This window comes from Antennarius striatus, chromosome 15 (assembly GCF_040054535.1).
Source record: "Antennarius striatus isolate MH-2024 chromosome 15, ASM4005453v1, whole genome shotgun sequence".
NCBI lineage: Eukaryota > Metazoa > Chordata > Actinopteri > Lophiiformes > Antennariidae > Antennarius > Antennarius striatus.
The window spans coordinates 4,273,848-4,287,623 of NC_090790.1; the positions used below are offsets into that span (position 1 = coordinate 4,273,848).

General features: G+C 39.5%; 1 protein-coding gene across 1 annotated transcript; it reads right to left on the reverse strand.

Moving 5' to 3' along the window:
- Nucleotides 1-1,046: 1,046 nt before the first annotated feature.
- Nucleotides 1,047-6,975, reverse strand: LOC137608303 (thioredoxin-like protein 1). The gene is made up of 8 exons (XM_068334571.1): nucleotides 6,708-6,975; nucleotides 5,440-5,536; nucleotides 4,743-4,916; nucleotides 4,323-4,445; nucleotides 3,260-3,329; nucleotides 2,963-3,135; nucleotides 2,196-2,300; nucleotides 1,047-2,101 (listed from the first exon to the last, which is right to left on the reverse strand). The coding sequence occupies exons 1-8, from the start codon at nucleotides 6,803-6,805 to the stop codon at nucleotides 2,072-2,074; spliced, it is 870 nt and encodes a 289-aa protein (XP_068190672.1). The 5' UTR covers nucleotides 6,806-6,975; the 3' UTR covers nucleotides 1,047-2,071.
- Nucleotides 6,976-13,776: the final 6,801 nt, after the last annotated feature.

Consider the following 13,776-nt stretch of genomic DNA (forward strand, 5'->3'; position numbering starts at 1 on the left):
ATGTTTAAATATAAACTGAAATGCCCACAGTTAATATTCATCCACTGTTGGTTTATAAAGATATTATTAAGATATTTATAAAGGGGCTGGTACAGTGGTGCAGTAGGTAGTGCTGTTGCCTCACAGAAAAAAGGTTCCAGGTTCTCAGGCTTCCTCCCACATTCAAAAACATACAGTTTGGGTGAATTGCTAACATCACATTGTCTATAAGTGAGCATGAGCATGGTTTTGTGTTACATGTGAAACTACACTTAACTGGTACCTTATTGAGGGTGTACCCTGCTCTTACCCGTAGTCGGGATAGACCCAGGAGACCCATGCCCCCAAGGCAGATAAATGGTTATAGACAAGATGATTGTAATCTTCTCATCTACAAGATGGATGGATCTTTAACGAGATCTTTAACACAATTTACAAGAATGACTCCAATCATACAATGACAAATTTAAAGACCCATGCAACAGCTAGAAATATTCATTCATTCAATGTCAAATAACTGCACCATCCACTGTCGCGGGGCGCTGGGTCCTATCTCAGCTGACAGGGCGTGAAGCAAGGTACACTCGGGGTGCGACGCCAGTGAACCACGGGGCCACACGTAAACACACGACCACAGGCAAATTTGGTATTATCAATTCACCTAAGCTGCATTTTTTTGGAATTGGGAGGAAGAGCCCAAAGAAAACCCACAGACACGGGGAGAACATGCAAACTCTGCACAGAGCAGGACTGGAACCGGTAACCGCCTTGCTGTGCGACGACAGCTCTACCCATTGCGCCACTGGTGGCTAAATTTAGGGTTAGGGGTTAGGGTTAGAGGTTAATATTTGAGTTGGGGTTAGGTTTAAGGTTAGACTTACGGTGCTCATACCTGTATAACAATTCGGGGACTGTCTGTGACAAATCCTACAGGAAGCCAGTCGTAGCTGTTTTGAGCTCAAATCCTTGATGAGTGATGCACCTCGACTTTCTCAACAAAAAAGCTAGAAATATACAAGTAGTAAATCAAACCTATATCAAGGATAGAACAATACAGAACAAAAAAGTGGTAACAACAAGAATTTTATTATAATTCACAAACACCAAATCATCTATCAAAATCAAAGAAATACATTTTTACACGAAGATATGATCTTGCCTGTGCTGTTCCTTCAAATATCAGCTTTTAGAACTTTATCATCGAACAACCTCAGTCACTCTCTCATATAATCAAGAAGCCTTTTGACTGCAATAAAAAATCTCATCGGATTTCAAAGAAGACAAAACAAAGATGAGAACGTGGCATGAATGTGGGTTTCTCTACGTGAAATAATTTGCAAAAAACTAGTCAATTGTAGTTGTCTATAGGTTCTGTTATACAGGCCATGGTTTTCCAGAGCTTTTTAAATCAAACAATGGACTCTAAGTTTCTTGAAGACGTTTCACCTCCCATCCACCTCACCAGTTCTTAGGTGCAGAACTGAAGAAGCCTCTTAAAGTCCAGTGGATTGACTTAAACAGCTTTGGTCAATTATAGTTAAGAATATTGTCTTTGATTCTTATTCCTCACACAAATCTGAGGTGAAATATCTCCCTCTCTCATATATATATGTGTGTGTGTGTGTATATAGCATTACCCTTTATAATCTTACAGAAAATCTGGAAAGACAAGTTAATGATACTGAAGGCGAAAAATAGCATACAGTAATAAACAAACCCATTTTCAGCATGGAATGACCGAATTGACCAGGTTGTGAAACAGAAGGGAACATTAACTCATTCCTTTATTTTTAAGGCCTTTCAGATTTCAGAATATCCAGCATTCAGACTGAATTCAGTGTTTTCATTGCTTCTGTCACGAAGACCCTCGGATTGGAAGAGGTTGATACCTACAGTAAAATTAAGAACGACAACAGAAATAATTTGTAGACCAAATCTTCGCAGAAGGAGAATTCATCCAGAGTTGAGGAGTCAGCTGGCAGCGGTGTGGGTGTGACAGCAGAGGGGGTAGTAGCTTTGGCAGAAGGACAGTCATTGGGGGTATCTGCAACCTCTTCACCCTCATCTTCTCATTCTTCCTTGGCTCTCCTGCTCAGTGGCTCTCTCCCTTCTTTCCCACAACCTACGCAGCATCCAAAAGAAGTCATTGTAAATGAATGTAGCACACCATCAAACCTGATGGCCGATGAATGAAAGCTGTTGGAAGTGTTCCATACCCTTCTGAAATCACCCATGTTGGTGGCCTGTACTGGAGTGCCTATGAATGTCAGGTAGTTGATTTTTGTTGTCTCCTCATTTCCTTGGTTTGACTTGATAAACAACTGGTGGCAAAAAAAAAAAGATTAATACATAAATAAACATGTAAAGGCATTAACCCTGTGTCTATGTCAGCCATATTAGTTTAGAAAACACACAATGTTGTGAAAAGTTAATAAGTCCATCAGAAGTTGTCATTCAGGTTTAAGTGAATCTATTGTGGGGTATTGCACTAAGCATTGTTTTTTACAATTCATTCATTCATTCATTCATTCATTTTCTATACCCGTTTCTTCCATGAGCCTATCCCAGCTGACTGGGGGCGTGACGTCAGTGCATCGTGGAGCAACAAGCAGACAGACAAACAGACACGCACACACTCACATCAACGAGCACTTTGGGCATACTGGCCGGCTTCAGGTTGCCTGTGGGTGTGTACGTGCCTGCTTGCTTGTCCTGTTCCCATTTACATGAGTTAGTATTGTCAAGTAGTTTTGGCTAATAGCTATTTTGTATGCAGCTGATGTTTATTTAACCTATTATAACGGTCTGTCCTATAAATGCGATCAGATTTGTCACCAGCTGGTAATGACAGCAGCAACAGGCTTATATAGAACCATTATAAGTTCATGTTGATGGACATTTATCTAAACAACTGCTCCAGAAATAGATCCGAAAAATAATAGCTGATAATAATACAACCCTGTGTAATGCCGGTAATCCTTACCGTAACACTTTGTACATTCTGAAACTTGACGTAGCGCAGAGGAATCAGAGCATCATCTTTGTAGTCTTCCTCTGACAGCTCCAGAGCCTGAGTGGCTTCATACCGCTCCGCGTCATCAAAACCCATTGAATGAGGTTGATTGATGAACACCTTGACCTCCTTTGGGTATCGAGCTGAGACGAAGGATGCAGCAGGGGGGACAGAGGGATTTTACTTTTGTGGAACTTCAATGACAAATAATCCAGACAAACAGCTCCAGTCTAGTCACTCATGTGTGAAACAACATGAACAACTCACCAAAGTCTGATGACTGTAACTTCATGGAGAAGAGCTTGACAGGCTGGTTGAAGGCAATCGTTATCAACAGCTAGACAGGATTAGAGGACAAAACACAGGGGACAATCATAGATTAGCCAGCGTTACAAGCTAAGGTCAGGAAAGGCAAAGTTAGACAGAGCAGTTTTCTTTGTGAAGAACGTTTCACATACTAGTACTGAGGTGGTGGGCAGAATACGTTCATTCAAAGTCAGAACAGCAGTTTTGTACACCTTTTCTTTCTTTTTAGCTGACACTCTTCCATCACACATCACACCTGACACTTTTCTCCACCCGTTCCATCTTGCCTTACACTCTTCTTCACCTCTTTTCCACACTCTCTATTGCTCTGGACTGTTACATCCCGCGACACCCCTGAATTCAAAATTTTACCATGACCTACTTGCATGGGTCAAAGATCAGAGCTAGTGCTCTGACCTACTGTCACAGACCAAAGCACTAGCTTTGATCTATGGTCTTACTCACACTGGCCTTTTCCTCATCTTTCTATCTCAACCGGTTCCTGAGTGTACAAAAGTTAAAATTTGACCTTGACCTAGTTTTCTCAAGGTCAACATCATCATCTCATTTTCATTCCCTTTGCCGCCCGAGTAATTTGCTTTTTGTTTCATCTTTTTTTCTGCAACGGTTGTGAGGATACTTGGTGAACATACTAACGGACAAATGGACGGACTAAGAAACTAACACTGACAATTACAATACATCACCCCTTTGAAGCGGGATTGTAATAATCAAAAGCAGCCATTAGATTAAAGAAATACAAAATTATAATAAAATTTCCAACATTTGTTTGCTCTGATTCATTTTATTGTTTATTGGGATCGTCCTGTTTTGTACATTTCTGTTTTATGTGAAGTACTTTGTCAGATTGGTAGTATTACTTGGAATCATTCAGAACTTTGGATTTGAAAAAGACAGGGTTACTTTCCTCACACATGCTCAGTCAATACAATTTCAGAGCATAGGTGAAAGGTGTTGCGACACATTCACAGCAGGACAGGTTCTCAGAAGAAGAAACTCGTACCTGTTCATCGCAGTCGGACTCCAAGCAGGAAGAGTCTTTGATTAGGCAGTTATCGAAGCCGCAGTCGTCGCTCTCATTGAGGCATTCACAGCCGGCTTTGCAGATAAAAGGCATGAGGTCCATCTGGAATAAAACAAAAAAGTCAAGGTCAGTTCCTCGGCTCTCCTCAGCCTTCTTTAAGCATTCTTTAAGGATTTCGGGTAGTAAACGTGCATTGGCATCTGTGTCCGACTTCATGTCACATTCTCGTCTTTATGATTTGTCTTTAAAGTCTGATGAGGTTCTGTGCTGCTATCAAAAGGCTTCTTGAAGATATGAGAGAGAGGCTGAGGCTAATAATGATGCCGTTCTTAAACTTGATATAAATCCTGAGAACTGAAATTAGTAAAGAAAACTTAATCAAGAGTGTGGATCACTCACATATCCCTTTGGGATGTCAGAGTCCTCGCTGTTTCCCGGGTCGTTCTCCGTGTGCTGTTTAATTTTGTCTTCCAGGCCTGTGGGGTCTGCCCCCTGATACTGTTCCAATCGAACCCGGTTCCTGAAGAACAAAAATGTTGGTGTGGCTGTGATGTTGTTGGCCGCTGCTGTCGCCTGAGATAACAGACAAAGGATGAAGTCAGTCTTGGATCACGAACCTCTTCTGAAACCAACTTCTCCTTCCTCAATCAAACTAGCATCTATTTCAAATGTCTGCTTTAGCAAGAACACCACGCCTTGTTATTTTGCTTCAGGTCTGTAACTTCCACCAAGATGTGGAATTAAGGTTTTGGTTGATGGCAACTAAACTACTTCATCAACTGATCTATAAATAAATCACTGTCTTAAATTTTAAGACTAAATAACATCACACATCACAGTTCAGCAAAGAACTCCAGGTGCAATTTCCAAAAGACTGGAAAATGAAGTTCTACATTTTTTATTATTGTCAAGAAGAGCCTGACAACAGCAAAAAATAAACACAACTATCAATAATATCTGTGTAGATAAAGGTTGACCTAACTTATTTTACTGTCTCAAAGTTTCACTACTGACAAAGACTATCAATCACTGAAAAAAATAAAATAAACACAGAGTAAAGATGTTGAATATAAACCACGCAGCAGATTCAACTTACCTGACATACACGGACATCTACTTCAAGGAAGACGACGTTTGGGAATTTGTTACTCAAGGTATTAAAAATTGGAGCTATTCTGACGCAGGGCCCACACCTGAGGATGGAGAGGAGACTGTTATTGAGCTGCTCCATTAAGAGAAGGAGAAAGAGAAGAAATATACTTAATTAATCCCACTTGGGGAAATTATTTCTTCCAGTCATTTACTGATTATTGACATGCGTATATGTTTGTACAGGCCCCGTTACTGAAGACATGATGTTTTGGTTATGAATAATTATTGGTTATGAATTATTTTTAGTTAATTATTTTTATTTAATACTGCATACAGTACAGGTTTCAGCTTCTCAAATGTTGACATTTTCAACAATAAACTGAACGTATTCAGTTTGAAACTAGGAAATAGGCAGTCACAGACTGCAACATCCCGCGACACCCTTGAATTCAAAATTTTACCCTGACCTACTTTCATAGGTCAGGATCATTTCATTAAAGACCCATGATCCAATAACTTGTGTCACAGTCAAAGCACTAGGTTTGATCTATGGTTTTACACTGATCCTATCCGGTTCCTGTGTGTACAAAATTTGACCTTGAACTAGTTTTCTGAAGGCCAAGGTCACCATCACCTCATTTTCGTCCCCTTTGCCGCCCAAGTACTGTAATGTGCTTTTTTGTTTCATCTTTCTATCTGCAATTGTTGCGAAGGTATTTGATGGACTAACGGACGGACGGACACAGACTATTACAATACATCACTGCTTTGAAGCGGGATCTAACAAAGGTTTGATTTACGGTGCTTAAAGTAAATAGAAAAAGAAAGTACTGTAAATCAAAAACATTGACCCTTGATGTGCTTATTGTTCTGACAGCTATCAGCAGCTGACAGTCTCTTATACTCTTCTCTTTAAGGCATAATTTCATAAAATTATTTTACGTCAGAACTGTCTGTTAGAAGGAACTTTATCAACAATGAAGTGTCTAACTCCCGATAAACTTGACCAACACGCTATTGAACCACAAAACACATCACCAGCCAAGTTACTGCAATACTGCTATGTCATTCTAAGCAACACAGCTACTCAGCTAGCAGCTGCTAATGACAGCATGCTAATCTCACCCACTTAGGAAAACAAATCAGGCATCTTTTAAATGAGTTCATCGTGATAACACCAAGCAAAAATGTTGGGTTCAGAATATTTTATAAGCCGGTGATTAAACCATAAAAGGCAGTTTAGTTAGCTTACTTTATGTTTAGTTAGCTTACCCGGCCATTGTGAATTTGACAACGGCGAGCCTACAGCCGGCGGCCGCTAGCTCCGGTTGTAACTCCTGGTCGCTCCCGATCACTTTGACACCAACCATGGTGGAGTTCGCGTCTGCAGCACGAGTTGGTTACCCTATCAATGTTTACGAGTGGAAACTGGGCAAATTAACAAACGAAAAAATCTTGTGTTTTTAGCTTTCTGTCAGTGTAGTAGGAAACTAGCGATCTCGTTCCAAAGCCACGCTACTGGTACGAGAGTTGATACAGGATGCGGACTCCTGATAGGTCAATAGACAACAGGAAAGGCGGGGTTTGTTTTCTTCTTTGACACTATTAAACGCTTCTATGTAGTTTGCTGCCCCCTACAGGACTCAGAGCCGCCTTGCTGGGTGGAGATAGCGCTACCCACTGCGAAATGAGTGGAGTAGAGTAGAGTAGAGTAGAGTAGGGTAGAGTAGAGTAGAGTGGAGTACAGTACAGTACAGTACAGTACAGTACAGTACAGTACAGTACAGTACAGTACAGTACAGTATAACTTTATTTATCCCTTAAGGAGATTCCGTTAGGGAAATTAATTTCCCCGTTGCACACAGCACAGTAAGTACACAAAACACAGAAAAAGCACACAGAACGCACCAAATAAAAAGATTTGGTACAACACCAAATAGAAAGATTAATAAATAACCCATCAAGAATATACAAATAGAAAATCATAAATAGGTATAGAAATAAAATAAATAAATAAACAGGCCTAGTTAAGTATGTGTATAGTGAAATGTCTATAGTGTTTGCATTGTTTTTTCTGTATTGTTTGTGTCATCCCTCAGCTCTCGTGTGGACTTTCTTCTTCTTCATCTCCACCAGAGAGGAGTTGAGCAGTTTAATGGCTCGGGGGATGAACAAGTTCTTAAGTCTGTTTGTCCTGCATGTTGGGAGGCGCAGCCGGCTGGTCAGGCTTCTCAGGCTTCTCAGGCTTTTCTGGTTGTTGGTAACAGTGTGCAGAGGGTGGCTGACATTGTCCATGATGTCCAGCAGTTTGTCCAAGGTTGTCTTCTCTTCCACTGTTGCCAGAGGGTCCAGCTTCATCCCGACCACTGAGCTGGCCCGCCTGATCTGCTTCTCCAGCCTGGAGAGATCTGCCTTGGTCACGCTCCCTCCCCAACACACCACAGCGTACGACAGGACGCTGGCGACCCCAGACTGATAGAACATCCAAAGGAGCTTCCTGCGGACGTTGAATGCCCTCAGCCTCTTCAAAAAGTACATCCTGCTCTGTGCTTTCTTGTACAGCTGCCTTGTGTTGCTGGTCCAGTCCAGCTTGTTGTCCAGTGACAGGCCAAGATATTTATAGGTCTGCACAACCTCCATCTCCTCTCTTCCTATCAGAACTGGTCTAGGTTGGGGTCTGTCCCTCTTGAAGTCAATGACCAGCTCTTTAGTTTTGGAGGTGTTGAATGAATGAAGGAATGAATGAATGAATGAATGAATGAATGAATGAATGAATGAATGAATGAATGAATGAATGAATGAGTGAGTGAATGAATGAATGAATGAATGAATGAATGAATGAGTGAGTGAATGAACGAATGAATGACTAGATAGATGAGCAGACAGATATAGATAGATAGATTGATAGATCGATAGATAGATAGATAGATAGATAGATAGATAGATAGATAGATAGATAGATAGATAGATAGATAGATAGATAGATAGATAGATAGATAGATAGATAGATAGATAGATAGATAGATAGATGGATGGATGGATGGATGGATGGATGGATGGATGGATGGATGGATGGATGGATGGATGGATGGATGGATGGATGGATGGATGGATGGATGGATGATAGATGATAGACAGACAGACAGACAGACAGACAGACAGATAGATAGATTGATAAAGTTTTGATAGTAAAGTAGACTCGTGTATATAACTTGTAACATGGTCCAGATTTTATACCATTAGAAATGATAAGACTGCTGGTCATTATAGTAATATTTTCTGTTACTAACGCAACATAGAATAACCGACTATAAATATCAATTGTCTATAAAATTGTTAAGTATACCTCTGCATAACATTGTATCCTTATTAACATTAAAGAAAAAACAAAAAAAGAAATATAGTTCAATTGATAACAAAGAATAATTTTATTGACATTATTTTTTAGTCTATAACAGAAAAGTTTTTAGTGCATTAATTTGTCTGAAATAAAAAAAACCTTGTTTAAACATTTTTGACCAACTTATTGCACCATTTTGATACTGAAAAATAAAATCAAATAAATCAAATAAACAATAAAAAAAATTCTAATTCAGTTCAGCAACATTTACGGAGCCCTTTCTCTATGTCACCCAATGGGCTCTGTAAACATTAACTGAGGAGCACAATACATAAAACACCTTAACCTACAAAACAAAAATGGATAAAACAGTTTGTGATTTTTTTTTTCTTTTTCTCAAAAAAGTGATACTGAACTCTCAGCTCCTGCTTAATGTTTCAGCTCCTCTGCTATGGTGGGTTCCTCGAGCTAATACTGCCTGACAATGAGAGCGCCACTGCTTGCTTCTGTAGTAGGTGTGCAATTACACTTTATTCTCGTAAAAAAAAGCATGTTTAAGGATTTTACTGAATTTTTTTTATTTGATTGTAGATCATTTGAAACTTTTCCTTTTCTTGCTATTATCAAAGTGATTTTTTCAAATTAACTTGTGTTTTTGCAACCATATTAAAAGTTGAACTAATCTTGTTTTACTATAAACTACTATATACTATTTTAATCATTTCTCATACTTTAATAATCTGTTATTTCCTTTTAACCATAAAGTTAGACTTCCTGACATCCATGTCAGGAATGAATTTTTCATCTTTAATATGTAAACTATTTCACATCCTCTTCAAAATTTATTATTCATTAAAAAAAATTATTAACTGTATTAATCCCCAAAGGGAAATTAGGAGTCCACTCTGCACAGAGGTTAATAGCTGCATGCATCTACATATAGTGTGTATAAGCCCGTAACACACACACACACACACACACACACACACACACACACACACACACACACACACACACACACACACACACACACACACACACACACACACACACACACACACACACACACACACACACACACACACACACACCTTGGAACCTCGGAACATTGGACGGCCTGCTCTACCACTAAACCACTGTCGCCCTGCATTAGCATTATTAGGCCGGTTGTATTAACCCTTTAAGTTTATTCATCAGAGGTGTATTGGGATGAAGGGGCAAGGATGACTGAAATACCCCTCCCCCACTACCACAACCACAAAAGCACACAAAACACCTTAAATAAGCCTTTTGGTTAATATTCACATCCACTGAGGTGCTTTGGAGTAAACAGCCTGAAGGGAGGGAGGTATCACTGAAACAAATGGCTTCTTAAGTAAAATCCTTACAAATCACCAGACACACCAACCACAATGACAAATCAATGATGTGGAAACAGACTGGAACACAGACAAGAGAAAAGGATAATATCCATGTCTGTTTAAAAACAAAAAAAAAACAAACCGTTGACAATTTTAGATATTGATCTTCGTGACATTGATAACATTGTTATATTTTGTACTCTGTTGTAATTTTATTGTGTTGTTGTTATTGTTACATTATTCTATTCTGCTCAGTGTATATATTTACAATTACATTTTTGATTGTCTTATCACTTATTTCTGTAACTCTTTGGAGCAACATGGAAACAGAATTTGCCTCAGCATTAATAACGTTTTATCTTATCTTATCTTATCTTATCTTATCTTATCTTATCTTATCTTATCTTATCTTAAATTATTTTATCTTTTATACATGTAAATTGGGAGATATCCAAACGTAAGATCACCAGATGCAGTGGGTATTTAGCCGTAGGTTTAATTTGGACTATTAGCTGACATACTCAAGGTTTTAAACAGGAATCACTGTGTAACAGCTGTGTGTGGGTGTGTGGGTGTGTGCTGTGTCATGTGTTCACCTTCTGTATGAAGCTGCAGGTCTCCAACAAACTCAGAAGAATGGGACTCAAGTCTGGATGCTGAAATGCAGCAGTCCTGATTTTTCAGTTAAATTCAGGATGCCTTCAGCTACACAAAACTGATTCAGACGAGGTCACATGATTCACATCACATGAAGCTTGATGGAAATGTGAGCAGGTTAGATATGTGCCAGAGAAAAGCATAAAACCTGGTTAATGATGCTGGAGCTGAGGTACTTATTGTGTTTGATGCCATGAAATCTGAGGTTTTGGTGATCTCTCATTTAGCTCTGCGACATACTGGCAACATTTCTCAGAATGTCTCCCTGCCTCATTCCCACAGTCTGCTGGGATAGGCCCCAGTAACCCCCGTGACCCACAAAGGCATAGGAAGATGTACAGAAAATGAATGAATGAGTGAGTGAGTGAGTGAGTGAGTGAGTGAGTGAATGAGTGAATGAGTGAATGAATGAATGAATGAATGAATGAATGAATGAATGAATGAATGAATGAATTAAATAAAAAAGTGAGTGTAAAAGTGAGTGCTGAGCGGAAGTTGAGAGTTCTGGATCGTTGATTGTTAATGTTGGACGTCGAAATGAAGTTTGCCAAAAGATGTTCGTGGTTGTCATCCTTGCCCACATCACATGACACCGGGGTTGTCATGGTATTAACTCGTTAATGACTGGAGTCGAACGGTCAGTGACTCATCCACTCATCAAGACAAAGTAAAAAATAAATTCTTTTAAGGTTCTTTTAAGACGGAATGGCTGTCGCAGAACATGTCCAGCCGCAAACAGAAGAACAAGCGGTGGAACTGTGTGAGATTTTTTTCTTTTCGAGAAAGTTCAAAGCAAGAAGCAGACGAAGCCATTAACCTGGACAAAGTGAACAACCAACTTAAAAATAAGGTAAAATTTAAGTCAGATTTGTGTATATTCTAATGACATTTTGATGATTTTTTTATTTATGGATATTATCATTAATAGCTCTTACTACTAGATAATTTATGGCTACTAGAAATGCTAATAGAAAAAGAGTTATTAGATATTTTATAGATAAAAGGCATTTACACTGTATCACAAGCAACAGCACATGTCATTGTGCAAAATGTGAATGTTTTTAATGTGACCAAATTGTTATGTCCGAAAGGTGTATACAAGTCCTTCTCAAAAAATTTGCATATTGTGATGAAGTTAATTATTTTCTGTAATGTACTGATAAACATTAGACTGAAGTAGCTCAAGCCTTTTATTGTTTTAATATTGATGATTTTGGCAAAAAAGTCTAGAAAAACCAACAATCCCTATCTCAAAAAATTGTCATATTTCATCCGACAAATAAAAAAAAGTGTTTTTAATACAAAAGAAGTCAACCTTCAAATAATTATGTTTAGTTATGCACTCAATACGTGTTCTGGAATCCTTATGCAGAAATGAGTGCTTCAATGCGGCGTGGCATGGAGGTGTTATGGAGGCCCAGGATGCTTCGATAGCCACCTTCAGCTCATCCACAGTGTTGGGTCTGGTGTCTCTCAACTTCCTCTTCACAACATCCCACAGATTCTCTGTGGGGTCCAGGTCAGGAGAGTTGGCAGGCCAATTGAGCACAATAATACCATGGTCAGTAAACCATTTACCAATGGTTTTGGCACTGTAAGCATGTGCCAGGTCGTGCTGAAAAATGAAATCTTCATCTCTATAAAGCTTTTCAGCAGATGAAAGCATGAAGTGCTTCAAAATCTCCTGATAGCTAGCTGCATTGACCCTGCCCTTGATAAAACACACTGACCAACACCAGCAGCTGACATGGCCCCCCAGACCATCACTGACTGTGGGTACTTGACACTGGACTTCAGGCATTTTGGCATGTCCTTCTCCCCAGTCTTCCTCCAGACTCTGGCATCTTGATTTCTGGGTGACCTGGGGACTGCAGCACCTGTAACCCATTTCCTGCACACGCCTGTCCATGATGGCTGTGGATGTTTCTAATCCAGACTCAGTCCACTGCCTCCGCAGGTCCCTCAAGGTCTGGAATCGGCCCTTCTCCACAGTCTTTCTCAGGCTCCGGTCACCTCTTCTGGTTGTGCAGCGTTTTCTGCCACACTTTTTTTCTCCCCACAGACTTCCCACTGAGGTGTCTTGATACAGCACTCTGGGCTCAGAAATGTGTTTCTGTCTCACTCTCTTGCTTGAGGGTGTCAATGATGGCCTTCTGGACAGCAGTCAGGTCAGCAGTCTTACCCATGATTGCGGTTTTGAGTAATGAACCAGGCTGGGAGTTTTTAAAGCCTGAGGAAACTTTTGCAGGTGTTTAGAGTTGATTTGTTGATTCAGATGATGAGGTTTATAGCTTGTTTAGAGTACCTTTTCATGATATGCTAATATTTGAGAATTTTGGGTTTTTAATGAGCTGGTTGCTAAAATCATCACTATTAAAACAATAAAAGACCTGAAATATGTCAGTTGGTTTGCAATGAATCGAAAATATATGAAAGTTTAATTTTTAGCATTACATTATGGAAAATAATGAACTTTATCACAATATGCTAATTTTATGTGTCATCTCTTCCAGAACAGGACCCTAAACCAGGCCACAACTGGACCTCATCGGCCAAAGCAGCTCTCTTCCCATGGCCAAAGCAGGACCCTCACATATAACATATATAGCATTCACTACACATCTCATGAAGAACAAGATTTTTGTCTTTTTCATTTCAAGGGGGCCAAATCACTTATATTAAAAATATACAAATGAAAATTGCTGCTGTAATCTTATTATTTTAATAAGCCGTGTATCTTGCTATGATCCAAAGGTTTGAACAAGAGTGATACTGGTGTGTGGCCACATCGTGCACATCTGATGTTGCTCACAGTGGTCCTGATTGCGCTCAGCAAGCTTGTGTTTGCCCAGACACATGAGGGAACATTGCTCCTAACGCTTCCTCCATCCTTCCATTATCCATCTAGTTGTTTGCGAGCAAATAAACAACAAACAAATAGGATAAACAGTTGAATGTTGCAGAGATTACATTTACGCTCATG

Coding starts and splice junctions, on each gene's coding strand:
- LOC137608303 (XM_068334571.1), bottom strand. CDS start 6,805: ATGGTTGGTGTCAAAGTGATCGGGAGCGACCAGGAGTTACAACCGGAG. Junction 5,537..6,707: donor GTCAAATTCACAATGGCCGG/GTAAGCTAACTA, acceptor CTCCATCCTCAG/GTGTGGGCCCTGCGTCAGAA. Junction 2,102..2,195: donor ACATGGGTGATTTCAGAAGG/GTATGGAACACT, acceptor GATGCTGCGTAG/GTTGTGGGAAAGAAGGGAGA.